Below are 14,381 nucleotides of genomic sequence, written 5' to 3' on the forward strand. Positions count from 1 at the left end.
GGGATGAGGTAAGCTCTTACACACGCACATTTTCTCCCTTTTTGCAGGGGGGCTATACCTTCAAATAACGCAAGGAGATTCCAGGTTTTTGAGCTTCCAGCAGCAAATAGTCCTGCAACAAATCTGTTCATCAAGCCTACTCAATTGGTTTATTTTTCCAAGGGAAAAGGGACAAACAAATAAGGAAATGAAAAATGTTAAAATACTTAAATATTACATTTATAGTCAGAAAAAATATGTAAATCAACTGCATTGAACTTTCTATTAGCTTTTAAATATTCACCTCAATAGACATTTGTTCTTTAGGACACACAAGAGATAAATAATTGAGTTAACATTGCTAGATAAATCAACTCTTTTTCCTGAGCTGCCAATATTCCAGTCTATAACCTTGAAGTTTCTATCCAGTAACTACAAATGGAAACTAAACAGATCAAAGTGAGCAAGAAGGAGCCCACACTTGAATACCCGGAGGCCCAATTTACTGAGACATAGAGTAGCACCCCCATCATTTCAGATCGTAAGTCAAGACTGAATGGCTCTTAAATGTAAAAACCCAGCTTGGCCACAAGGTGCAGGAGAAGTTCGGTATTTTGCCTTGTGCTATGAACAACATGAGAGCACATGATTTAAACAAAAAAAAAAAACCCAAAACCAAGCCCCACAACAATTTCGGGTATCTGTGGTTTTAAATGTCTAAATAGATTGCGGTGACTCCTCCAGCCACAGATAGTTCCATTTTGGCTTCAGGGTCTTTCCTCTTAGCACTGAGTACAAGGTGGAGTTCATATTGCATGTTAATATTTATTTTGTAACAATTAACCAACCTCTCTGATTTAGGAGATCAACTACAATAGTCCAACCTACTTGCATACAATCCCCATTAGTGCCTGTGTGGGTGGAAGTGGACAGAAGGAATGAACAGCTTCAGTGCTTAAACCATGTTGGAAAACCAAATTTTTGTGAGCTGCAGACTGACAGCACTAGGACAACAGGTAAAGTCAGACAGATAGCAAAGAAAACTGTTTTATGGCTAGAAGCATCAACTGCTAGCTACTTGTGTATATGTGGACTTATGCTTTCCATGCTTCTTCCTTCCAGGCAAGGCAAACTCCTGATAAAAAGGATAGGTAAAAATAGGGGCAACAAGAATCAGCTACACAGAGCTCTTCTGCAATGTTGTGGACAACTTTTATTTTACCAAAACAGCTGTTGGATTTCTGCCTTTGCGTGTCGTGTTGGTGACAGAATTGATCAGATATGCTGCAGTATGGGCCAGCATAATTTTTCTTGTTATTTTCAAAAGCTAGCAGAACAGCAGGATCTATTTACAAGCTTCTCTGTCAACTTCCCAAAGGAAACAGCAATGTGGGAGCTAAGTTCACTCCCAGGATGGGCACTCTGTTCCAGCTATGAGAAAGTTGGAATTAGACTATCTCAGATTTGAGCATATAATGTTTCAGTGCACATGCACTTTGATCAAAAGCATAAAACCTTATCTGTAGTAAAAACTGCTTTCTATGGCAGCCAGCTAGAGATACACAAAATGCATCCAATCAGATTATCGGACAAATTACCCTCATGTGGGATAGAGCGATGTACTATCTGAACTGCCCTTCAGGTTTATGAATTCTCCTCATTTACTTCTATCCACCTTTCTTTTATATAGCTGCCACTGGCTTCTGGCATTGCATCAGGAGTGTTAGCGGTTTATTATTGAGACCACAAGGAGCTAAAGTGTTTGCTTTAATGCTACAACCTTGACAGGGACATAGCTGCAACCACACTGGGTTGCCTTGGTGGAAGTTTTTGACTCTGAACTTTGAGCTTCTCATCTGGAAGACTGAAGGTTGACAGTCTCCACTGCAAGGAAGAATGCTCCAGGCCTCTTCTGTTCTCTCTTGCCCACTACTTGCAAATTTTATATGCATCAAGTCAAGCTGCAGCAGGATTGCTAATAATTTTGTTTTTTCTATTTTTCTCAGTGAGGTAACGGAGTTTCATTAAGCCTGGTAAAGTAATCTTCTCTCCAAGTGTAACACACTAGAAATATATGATGCAGCTGGAGGCCTCTGAAACTACTTCCAGGTATTCAGAACCTACAGAGAAGTTCTTCAGATAGCCACTGTACCGTGCATGTTCTGAACCTACGCAGTCCAAAGCATGCACCTTCCCATAGCACAACATACATAGTCTTTAAGGGCAGAGCATAAAAGCCAGTGGAAAACAATCAAGGCATGTCTTCCAGCCACTCCAGCAATTTCTGAAGCCATATTTATAAATTCATTTGGTGGCAGAGGGTCATGAACACTTCATGCATGTAGAGAGATGTATTTTAAGTAAGCACTCAACAGATCAGAAAAAGGAAAGTTTTCCTGTAGGGCTGATATATCAGGAGTGCTTGGTACCATGCCACCTGCTGATATTACAGTGAGCCACTGACATCAGTGTGCTCTCCTGGAACAGACCTTTTGAAGAACAAGTTACTACACATTTAAAGTAGCATAAAGCACACATCGTGGGGTAAGGGAACTCCAAGAAGGAGACTACAGTGAAACAAAGATGGATGGAAATCAGTGCTTTGGTCCCCATCCAAAGGACAAGGACAGTGACTGGCCACAACAACCCCTTTTCTAACAAGTGCACACACAGCAGCTGTGGTGCATACAAGGATGCACAGCTTGAATCTTCCTTGCATACAAAAAAAGGGTACACCTTCATTCAAGCCCACAAGAGCTTTTCAGCCTCTGTAAAAGATGCTATTTTAAATACAAGTAGTCATTTAAAAAAAAAAAAAGTAGTCACCGTGGTCTGTGAAGAGACCTCATGTGCATAGAACAAATTACAGAAAGGACTCAAACATTGTTGAGTGGCAGGACAGTAGTATTCAATCAGGACATCTTCTAGAAATACAACTAGCCTAGGACTTGTAGTCAGTATCTTCATGTATTTTCCAGAACTTGAGGGTAAACAAAGTGCAACACTGCCCAGAAAGGGCATTCAGGTCTCACCAGAAAGTGGTGACAAGTATCCTGCTTACCTTGGATGGTGGAATTCAGGAAAGACTTAAACATAAGATGATGACAATGCTTGAGCAACTGGTTACCTGGCCCTCCTGATCTTTGCACAGCACTGGCAACTATTTTGGGCAACTACATAGTGCTCTCCATCCAGAAGCATCAGCAAACTAAAAATAAGGCTTGCTCAAGGATAAAATAACAGAGAGCGTGCGTTCCAAGATACACTCTCTTAGGTACAGTTCTAGAAATAGCCATGTTTAAAATGACATTCATAAAACTTCATTTTTTGTTTCGTTTTGCTTTTTAATGGCTAAGTGACCTGCCTCCCTTCATATATACTGGGGGCAGCACATGAAAGGACAGCAACAAGCACTTTGGGAACTTGCTCATACGTGCAGGCCAGGAACAGTGTTTCCAGAAATAATAGAGCTGAAAAATGTGGAATGAGACCCTGAGATGCAGGTGAACATGGGAAAACACCCCAAAATCCAGAACCCATCTGGAAGTGAAAACTGAGGAATGAAGATTGAAGGGATTACAGACCAGAGTTCAGAAGGAGCTGGGCTGCTCTTGCTATTGATATCACCAGCTCGTTTAAATACATGGAACAGCACAGAACATGATCCTGCAGCAGCTGGGACTGTAGAACACCCCTTAAAAACCAAGCAAGAGTTTAGCACAGGGTGGTGGCAGCCATGAACTGTTCAAGGACCATAAACTTTACGAGAAATCAAGTACACAGCAAAATGCATCCTCCAATAGAGACAGGAGAGAACCTGTCCTGGTAAGAACCCTAATGCAAGGAACCCATTTTAACAATCTTTCCTCATTCTGTCAATAACAGTCAAGATCGTTTACAGTGCACCTCCTAACAGGGAATGAGTTATTGCACAGTCTAAACAAAATGCAAGAACACACTTGCTGCAGACACTGCTTGCTCAGCACACCTTCCTAAAGCCAGGCAATGAACTTACGGAAGAGGTGCCATAAGAAAACATGCTAAAAGTATTCCCTTTAATTTGCATGTGCACTTTTTTTTCTTTTAAACAACTGCTCTGAGTCCTTGCTTGCTGGGCAGAGATAACACGTCACTTTGTAGTTTCAGTTTCCAAGTTGGCTGTATGGCACATATGTCCATGAAGGTGCTGGACTTGGTTTTACACTCAGAGAAGCTGCTCAGAATCAGCCGTTCATTGTTTAAACAACCAGCAGGAACTACTGAAGTCTCTGAGCGTCTCCCTCGCCAAAAAGCAAAGGAAAACAGACATGGTGCAAGTCAAGGGAAGAAGGTGAAGAAAAGCACTTAAAAGGTGCACAAGAGTTTAAATTTCATTTTCTTTCTGCATTCCTCCCCTCTATAGAGTAGCAAAGAGGAGACAGAGGAAGAGAAACAGCAGGATTCAATGGAAGGCAGAAGGTTCCTGATGGGCTCACCAATGGCTCAGTGCTGCTGTATGGGTGACGACTTGTTGCTTCACTGATGTTTGGTTTTAAGGGATAATCTCTGTATCATCTTGTAAAGGAGACCAAAGTGCTGGAAACAGAAAGAAAATAAGTAACCATGAGTCCTTATAAATTCTAATAAAACTACTGTATCCTACACAGAGAGAAAACTTACTAGAAGGCTTAAAACAATACTAATGTTCAAATGCAAGACCTTGTTTGGATCATATGCTAGCACTCTCATCCTGAAGACAGAGCGGGACTTGGTGAATTAGGAGTTATGACAATGAAGCCAGCTGCCTGAAGTTGTACAGAAAGTAATGGCTTACAGAAGTGTTTGTGCAGGCCTGTATCACCCCCATTGTGAAGATGCAAACACTTGTTAAAGATTTTACATTTTTTGATGCAATTCTGTTCCTTCTGAAGGGGAGGAGAAAGCTTCAGATTTCAACACATGCATGATACTAGTCACTACAGAAACACTGCTGCTAGCAGTTTCAGGAATGTAAAAATGAACCAGGCAAACACAGAGATTCCCAGTCGTTCACAATCCTTTAACTGGATCTTCTCTTTCGCCATTTCACCAGTGACTTAGAAATTAACTTAATTCCTCTTTTGAGTCTGCTTTGATTAATTGCATTTTGATTCAATAACAGCTACTTCAGATATCTGACAGATATAACAAGATCCAGGCTTCAAATAATCTGTAATAATAAACGTAATGGAGATAGCTGACAGAAATCAAAGTATATGTTATCCCTCCTGTTTATGTTGTTACATCAGATTTTTAAATGCTTGTTGTTTCCCCAAACAAATAATAAACACAAATAACATGAAGAGATCAAAATTTAGATTGACCTAAAATACTTCCCTTTCATTCGTGTTCTTCAGAGAACCCAACCAGGATCAGAAGCCTAGCTCACAGTGACTTTGTTAACACTTAAACAAAAACACTAAATTTAAGCTGGCTAGCCAAGGCATGGAGTATCACGTTTCCAGGAGTATGGACACACGATGTATTTATGGTTTCATTAAAAAACAAACAAACAAACAAAAAAATCCCACCAAAACACAACCCTGAAGATGCATTTCTAAGCTGCATCCCAAGTTCAGATACTGGAAGGATCCTAACACTCCGAACTTACTACAAGCTACAAACCTTTAACATTACAGTAGATTTTAATTACCTTGAGAAGTTTCAGTCTGAAGCTGTTACATAATCAAAACAGCTTAACAAGCAAGTTGTGCATGTCCTTGACCAAGAGAAGGAGCTCTATAAAATAGTTTTGCACTAGAATGGCAAGAGATTGCCTTCAGCACAGCCAACTGAGATACTCAAAAATACACACATCAAAACAGCCAGCCATTTTGGATTACTACTTTTAGAGTGGGGTGGCATTATTGTTCCAATTTTGGTGCTGGGACTGTGTGAGCACCAGTTACTATAGCTAACGTGATTTATGAGGAAAATAGTACATCTGTCTCTGCTTCGCTTCGCTTCTCTTACCTGCACTGCAACATAGGCAACACCAAGGTAGGCTGCGATACAGACAGCCAGAAGCAGGTCAAAGATTGCTGGCTTGACCCTGCAATAAAGAAAGAACAGATGAAATTGCTACAGCAGGTACTGCCACAGAGTGAGACAATAGCCCAACATGCCCAAGGGAATTCCATACCTGTATGCGTTCATCACCTGTTTCAGCTGGTCATAGAAAACAAACTCAGGGTCCCTGTGAAAAGAAGAAATTCTTCAGGTTGTATTACACTTCTTGACACTGCAGTAAGAACAGCCCAGGAGCCTGTTCCCAAGGAGTTCATCCAACCAAAAACAGCTAAGCATGACCACCTTGCATACCAGTTTTGAACTGATTCTTTCTTTTCCTACAATCAGAAGCCTAAGGATCCAATTCAGAACACATGCTGTTCAGCTGTCACGGAAGAGGCACATGAAGATGCCTCAGTGGGTTCATTAAACTGCTTCAACCTGAGCAAGTTAGGATGGAAGCTACCTTTTTGCAATTAAAGAAAGCTTTCTAGTGGACCTTAGTCTTTTCCTGCAGAGAGAAGCAGCACTCAGAATGGGAAGGGTGGAACCAAAACAGCGAAAAAACAAGCTCTTCAGACAGAGGGAGCTGCTGGGACTTGTTACTGTGCTGTGCGGAATGGTAAAGAGCTTTCTCCAGGAGAACAGAGAGCATAAACCAGAACTGACAGGAGAGCAGAAGAGAACAATCACTTCCAGCTACATGCCAAGAAGCCAGAAAAGCTGCAGCTCAGAGACAAAATTCATTGGAGAGGGAAGCCAGTTTGCATGCCCTGGCTGGTTCTTTCATCTCTTTTCTTACCGTTTGTCTGCCTTTACATGATGCTGTTTGACATCCTTCAGGTAGCGACCCATATAATATTCTAAGGTGTTGAGGAAGGTGCTGTCTTTATCAATCAGCTGGGCAGCCCTGGGCTGACTGCTCAGCCAGTCCATCACTGATTCTAGTTGCTCCTGCTGGATCTGCTGCAGAAAAATACCACCAAAGAAAGCGAGTCAACCACACATATGCTGAGACCAGAACTCTCTCCCAGACTCTTGATTCCTTCTTCCCGCAGGTTACAAAAATGCACTGTGCTCACCATCTGATCTGTGAAGATCTGCAGATCTGCAGGTGCTCCCTGCAAGGGAAAAAAAAACCCAGGCTATTGGTGAATGCAAGCTTCTTTGGGTAGGACAGATCTGGCTAGCATGATGGGCAGCTCTTACCTTTTCTGTTAGGTTGTAGATGACCCTTGTCAAAGCCTCAGCAATGATCCTAGTGTTCCTCGTTAGTGCCTTAGTGTCTATTCGTGCCCTAAAGCAGAAGAGGGGATTATGGACTTGTCAATGGGATCAGCTTCCTCTAGAAACCACCCTTTTTCACTGCATCAAGCGTGAGCCTGAATCCAGAGCCCAACTCTCAGTGTTTTTTCACCCATCCTCTGACCACCAGAACAGCACAAGCAGTCATGAAGCCAATTTGTGTTTACAGGCTGGATTTCAACTGCAGCCTTCCGTAAGGCCTCTAACCTCCTATCCATGATGCTGTTGCGTAGGCTGTCCCGGTGGCTCTCCAGATGGGAGATGGTGAATGCTGGCAAGCGTCGGATTGCAAAACGCTCATGCTCCCATGCCAGCATGTCTTCAGCCAAGTTTATCTTCTTGTGCACCATAGAAAACTTCACCTCTGGGAACTGGCTGGCAACAACCTGTGGAAAAGGACAAGCCATTCAGGGTGTCATGCTGCCCACTGCACAGTCCCATCTTGCACTGCCCAGTCCACCTAGACCCAATTTTTTTGTGTTCCAGAAGGAAAATACACTTCCACCTGTAAGGTGCAGTTACTGCCATTGAAAAGCTTTTTTAATGTCAAAAAAGCTGTTTTAATGTCACTACGGGGTAGCTTTTGCATGCAAAAAGCCATAAGGAAGTGCAATGGAAAATGCAGCAGATCTAGTCTGCTTCATTTGGGACTGTGGAATGAGGATTTGTCTGCACTTCAAATCAAGTGACTGTAAACAATACATGAAATATTTCAATGGCACACCCTTTCTTCACATCTTCGTTCCTTCCTCTCTTGGAGAGCTGCAGCTCCCCATAGTAAGTCCCAAGTTCCCATCTACTTAAAATGCTTTTAATTACCATCTCCAGTTCTCTCAGAAACGCATGCTGCAAGGTCCCCTCCTTGGGAGGCTTTGAGACATGGAGATGAAGGCTATCGCCTCGGCCCAGAGTATCAAGGCAGAGAACAAATGCTACGTTGTCCTGCAGCAGGCTGGAATCTGTAACAGAAAAATCCAAACCTTTATTGCTGTGTTTTGTGCTGGGAGTTCCATCCCCAAAAAAGCAAGGCCCACACAAGGAGATTCTCACAGGAGGGCTGACATACTAGACACTTAACAGAATTGTATTAACAGAGGTCTTGCCACAGAACATGCTGGAATGCCAACCCCTTACTCACCAGTGTGGTCCAAATTGTCTTCTAGCCACCGCTTGGTTCCTTGATAATTAAACTTGCCACCTCCAGATGCAAAGAACAGCAAGTTATACCTGCCCATCAAAGGCGACAGAAAAGTGTTAACACACTGCACTCCATGGCTACAGAACTCCTTTACTCAGCCTTGGAGGTGTGGTGAAATCACAACAGCTAGCACCTGACATTCAAGGCAAATGGTCCATTAACAAACACTTCCTACATGCTACACACTAAGGTAATGGCAGAACAGGGTAAAAGTGGGGGGGAGTTCCCAGTGCCTGAGGATGGAATCTACTTCCCACATCATTCCCTCCACCTGTCCCCAAGCTTGAGCAGAGCTACAGCAAAGAAACCAAAGGAAAGAGCTTGGCCATTAAGAGCAGCTGTACTCAGAGGGAAACAAAACAGAGCAAAGGAAGTAAAGGACTGCTTGTAACACTCTACAGATCTGGAGCAAAAGCCCTTCTTGTATCAGCTACACACATTCAACCAAGAATAGGGCAGTTTCTTACCCAGCATGGGTACGTCTGTAGGTGTAGAGCCGGGAAAACAGCCTGGCTAGTTCCAGTAGCACTGAGATACCACTGCCATTGGAGTCAGCACCATGTGACAGCCACTGCAGGGATGAAGTGGGACAGAGACAAGGTGACAACCCTACACTTATTCTCACGTACCAGAACAACCTTCAAGATAGCACATCACCATGCTCTGCTTACAACTGCCCTGCATCTTTAAGACGAAGAAAAAACACAGGGGCAGAGGCCACATGGGAAAAAAGACAGGAACACACAGACAGGAACAAAGAGCTGCAGGAAGAAAGAATACTCACTGGAGCCACTCCAAAAGAGTCATAGTGGGCAACTATCACAACAGTGGGCAGGTCTTCTCCACCCAGCCCAGTCAGCCTTCCCTGCAGAGGAAAGAGATCAGTGTCACTCAGCATCCCCTCCTGTGCACCTGCACAAAGTCAGCCTGACTTCTACGTGCCTGTTGAGTCTGCAGTGGCCTCAGTTCTGAGGACTTCAGATACTTACCTGCATGAGACTCCCCTGACTTCCCCTATCAGTCCAAATGTCTGGATGTCTGATGAAGTCCCAATAAAAGATGGCATCCCATCAATGTATATGGATTCAAACTGGCAACAACTCACCTCCACACTGGGTATGAGCCAGTCATTGATAGCTTTGCTTTGAGCCCCACTGGTCACCATCTGGAAGCCATTGGCAGTTGCTGTGTGCAGCAGAACTAGAGCAACAACAAAAAAAAAAAGGTATATCTGGGTAAGCTTCATCCCTTTATTTCCCTTGCTAAGTGAGCTTTGGAGAGACCAGCTTTAAACCATTTAAGTCCTCTCACTTGTCGCTTATGTTTATGTGTTGACACAGAATCCTGGTGACCATGCATTTTCATTCTGTCCTGAAATCCCAATACTTTGAGCTGGCTAAAACAAAAACTTTTCTCCAGCAGTCCTAAAGTTAATCACGAGGAGCAGGTCAGTAAGACAGTAAAGTTATTTACAGAGGAATACATGGAAGCACTGAACTGACTTGTGGTCAGACAAAAAGCTTCAGCTTCTCCCAACACACTGAAGTCACTTAACATCTCCAATGTTGTTTTTAACCTGACTTCTGCTTTCTACCTTACTTCCAACAGTGTGAAGCTGAGAACTCAACTCCACGCAACTGTATTTCCAAATATAGTCAAGTAATACTCTCTCTTATACTGTGTTCTTCTTCCATTAAATCTCAATGCACTTTAACAAAGACAGAATAAACACGAAGGCAACAGAACACTGGTTCATGGTGCATATGACACAGCAGACTGCTCCCAGAGATGGGATCAGGCCTGTCTTCCTCTAAACGTTTCCCCCACTTGTTAGAACTCACCTTCTGCAGCCGAGGCAGAACCCTGCGATGCAGAAGCAGCCCGCGTTTGTTCATAGATAGACAGCAGCTCTTCATCTTCCACTGCAAAGTAGACTGGCACAATGGTTTCCATAGCAAGCATTTCCGGCTCTATCTCCATGAATTGCTGAGGATTTAAGTGAGACACAAACTTAGCATCTGCTAAACATGCAAGAGGGCAGAAAAAAATTAACAACCAAAGCAGAGAGAGAAAGGTAAGTGTTAATATGATTTGTTAGAATGTGAAGTGTTAGAATACGATTTGTTGTGCATTACAACAGGAGCTTTCAGTCCTGCAGCAACCCAAGCCTCTTTCCCTCTCAAATACATCTCCCATCGGAAGAGAAAGGAAATGGTTTTTTTACCCTTACAACATCCTGTGGGACAGAAGAGATAGATCGTGGCAAGATGATCACCACAGCACCAGCTGACTGGCGGAGAGCCTTCTGGTACTGCTCATAGGAGAAATCCACCAGCCGCATCATGACACAGCGGCGGCTCAGGACATCTGCTTCTACAGTGCGGGCTTCTGTGTTAAGCACTGCGCTCCTGGTGCCTGTGAGGAGAGAACAGCAAGAAGTTTCATAAATTATTTTGTCGCATCCCCTTTGCTTGAGACTAGCTCCTTCTCAGAACAGTCTTGGTGTCAGTCTCATGAACTTCAGAGCAGTCAGGACCTGCAAGAAGCTAAGTTCATCTCTTCCCCCTCATCCAAGAAGGAAGAAAAATCTGTGTTTTTTCCTTGCGTCCATCAGAGCAACATCTGTGCAGCCCTGTCCTGCCAGGCTCCCTTTACTCCAGCACTACACAGCCTCAACCACCTTCCAGCCTTCCTCCCCACCACAACCATGCAGGCTACCTGTTTACTTGCCTGCACCTAATACCTGCAGACAACAATAAATCTGGAGAAAGCCTGGCCTCTTGCTATGCAGCCTACTGCATTGCCAGCTGTAGGATCAGGTCTGCAAGCAGAGGATGCAAGCTGTGCAGAACCACTTTGTGAAAGGACACAAGATTACCCCATGTCCATCCAAAGGGCTGTTCTAAGCTCACCCAATGGGATGTTTCTGTGGCTGAGAAAATTACAAATAAGCAGGCTGCTCCTAGGTACTTACTCTCTCCTACTCTCAGTTTCAGCATATCAAATCCCCCACATGAAAATGCAATCCTTTGGGAGAACAACAGTCTGGAGGCTTGCCAGCAGATCCAGCATTCTCCAAGAGAGGACCACAAGGGCATCTTGTATAGACACGTTCAAATCCACCTTACAATTTGTAATATTCCAAATCAAATTTCTTCTTCTATAACTCTGGCACCTACATTGAAAGTTTCATCATACTGGGTCCCCATGCAGCCAGGGAAGGAGCAAGGTGCTCTCAGCCTATGGCAAATAGAAGTGTTGCTAAAGGTTAGATTTAAACCTGGCTGAACTTAACTCTAACATTAGTTTGGTCTTGTCAAAGGTCTAATCACCTAAACAAGAAAAATCTGTACTTCCACTGCATAGTATCAGTGAGGGCCATACACCCAGAAACAGAGTTAAGGCACAATCCGAATTCTCCACACAGAGGTCCTACACTGTATAATAAACAAATATTAAACAGCAGCAGCCCCCTCGCCCCAATCAGAGGAAAAAAAAAATCCATAATGAGGATAATCTCTCCACCATTCCCAAAACAATGACGTGTAAACACAGCAAAGTGTGGATCCAGAGTTCTGCTCCCAGCACAACCCTCTGACATCTAAACAGAGCAGACCCAACAGTATTTTCTGACAGCACAGCAAGACAAGTTGATTCTCTGTAGTTTCTCTACAGAGAACTGTTTCATAATTGTTCATTTACAATCTAAAGAACGCTACTCTAACAGTATTAGAGGAAGTCCAAGTTTGTTCTTAAATTGCTCTATGACTGATGTTGACAAAAAACCTCTTCTCCCCCCTCCAAGAAAAGGCTCAGCAGCAATCTCTATTTGGTCTTTTTGGAAAAGAATCTGGAACAACAAATAACTTTCATCCCAAAGGACATCTGGCCTCAGAACACACATGGAACAGGAACATCAGCTACCCAAAGGCGCTGGCAAGGAACAAAGGAAACACACAGTCCACCGAGCTAAAAGGCTCCAGAAAAAGAAACAGCATAAAAAGTTAATTGCAAGCATCTTAAAAAACAATGTGTGGCTTTTCAAGAGTTCACAAAATATTCCAAAATATGTTGTGAGCACTTGGCTAGAAAGAACACTCAAGCAACCAAAGTCAAAGCCAGCTGAAACACATGCCTGCTGCCCCCATTAAGCCTGCCAACAAAGACTTACCACCACATGAGGAAACAGCTTAATACCCCCATGAGAGAGCCTAACTCAGATCTAGTGAGGTTCTCAACAACAGAGGTCTCAAGATGCGGACACATCTTGAGGAACTGTGATGGAAGAACCCAGAAATAATTTCAATATCCAGAAGCCACCAGATATCCAGGAGCATCTGTAGTGTTTACAAAGCATGCAGGTATAGCTGGCATTTCATAACTTCTACTGCTGTTTGATCTTATGAAGATCTGAAAGATCTAGAGACTGCGTCTCATGGACAGTATAAAATAAATTGTGGGGCTGTAATGCCAGACTGTTAACGTAAGTCTGAAACTTAGGCCACAAAACTGACAGCAGGAAGAGTCACTCACGGACAGAACGCATGCCCTGATCTGGAATAAAGTATCTACAGAAGACTCGGAAACACCACTTGATTCTGGGTTAGTGGGTACAGGGGGGGTGGATTTGCAGAACAGGTTGTGTTTCTGACTCAGAGAAAGGTGTTGCACAATTGGCAGCCTGGAAGCAACAGAACAGAGGAACTGGAGGTCAATCGTAACATAAGGGAAGAACTGTAAATGAAAAGACTCTCAGAGACACTGGAGCAATAGACACTGATAACTGAGACTGAAGAAAAGGCTGAAGAGCAAAGAAGAATCAACCTGTCAAAAGAGCCAAAGGCAAGAGAACAAAGCTGAGCTCACAACCAAGTTCCCCAGTATGCAAGAGGGCTGCAGCTGGACAACTTGAAACACAGGGAGTTCAGCCCACAGACAGGAGTCTGCGAGGACACGGCAGGGTCCTTGGCCACCTCTAGGTGGGAGCTCTCGGCACTCTCCTGCTCATGCTGAGACTGGACGCTAAAACTCAGTCTGATGGTGACTGCCTGCGGCCTCCCCTGGGTCTGGGTCCGGACCCGGGCCCGGCTGCAGCCTCCCAGGGCCCTCCGAGCTCTCCTGCAGCCTCCCCTGGGCTGGGTCGCCCTCCCCAGCCCGCCTGCGGCTTCGCGGCCTACCCTGGGCCCCTCCCCGGGGTCGGGGCTCTTCCCAGGGACCCCATCGGCCCTGAAGGGGGTCGCTGCCGGGACCCGCCCTCCGGAAGGCCGAGCCCGGCCAGGCCGGGCAGCGTCTCACCGTAGGGCTGCCCGCCCAGCTCGTACTGCTGCATGCGGTAGACCGTGAACTCGTGGGCGGCCTCGGCGGCGGGCGGCGGGCCCAGGAGCAGAAGCACAGCGGGCACGAAGAGCAGGAAGCTGAGCGGCAGGCATGAGGCCTTCAGCACCGACTCCAGCACCTCGCCCGCCTCCTCCAGCATCGCCGCGGCCCCGGCCCCGCCGCTGCGGCCTGCTCCACCGGCACGCACGGCACGCGCGACGCGGCGAGGCGCGACCGACGCAGCACGCGTCGCCCGCGGGCTGCCGGGAGCTGTAGTTCCTGCGGCGCCGCAAGGGGCGCTGGGAGCTGTAGTCGCGGCAGCCCCTGCAGCGGCGTTGCCCCCCCCTGCCTGGCCTGCAGGGGGCGCTCCGCCCCGCTCCGCAGCGGCGGCGCAGGGCGGCGGCTGCCGGGTCGGGCCTGCGGCGGCCGCACCGGCGCCCGGGGCACTCGCTGCCTTCCCCCGCGCTGCCTTCCCCCGCGCTTCCTCCCGCCGCTCTCCGCGCCGGGCAGACGGGCAGGGCTGTCCGCGCCGACCGCAGGGCGCTGGTCACCCGCG

At 45.5% G+C, this 14,381-nt stretch overlaps 1 protein-coding gene across 2 annotated transcripts; it reads right to left on the minus strand.

The window, feature by feature from the left end:
- Positions 1 to 122: 122 nt before the first annotated feature.
- NCLN (nicalin) lies at positions 123 to 14,059 on the minus strand. Of its 2 annotated transcripts, none has more exons than XM_052802092.1 (15): positions 13,805 to 14,059; positions 10,734 to 10,924; positions 10,351 to 10,495; positions 9,615 to 9,709; positions 9,294 to 9,374; positions 8,977 to 9,080; positions 8,450 to 8,538; positions 8,131 to 8,270; positions 7,519 to 7,697; positions 7,216 to 7,303; positions 7,089 to 7,127; positions 6,809 to 6,969; positions 6,140 to 6,193; positions 5,971 to 6,049; positions 123 to 4,554 (listed from the first exon to the last, which is right to left on the minus strand). In XM_052802092.1, exons 1-15 carry the CDS (start codon positions 13,983 to 13,985, stop codon positions 4,495 to 4,497), a joined length of 1,686 nt encoding a protein of 561 aa, XP_052658052.1. In that variant the 5' UTR covers positions 13,986 to 14,059; the 3' UTR covers positions 123 to 4,494. The 2 variants fall into 2 exon arrangements, with proteins under 2 accessions (XP_052658052.1, XP_052658051.1); XM_052802091.1 differs by having other exon boundaries at positions 6,809 to 6,972; positions 13,805 to 14,058.
- Positions 14,060 to 14,381: the final 322 nt, after the last annotated feature.

This window comes from Harpia harpyja, chromosome 11 (assembly GCF_026419915.1).
Source record: "Harpia harpyja isolate bHarHar1 chromosome 11, bHarHar1 primary haplotype, whole genome shotgun sequence".
In the NCBI taxonomy this organism is placed as follows: domain Eukaryota; kingdom Metazoa; phylum Chordata; class Aves; order Accipitriformes; family Accipitridae; genus Harpia; species Harpia harpyja.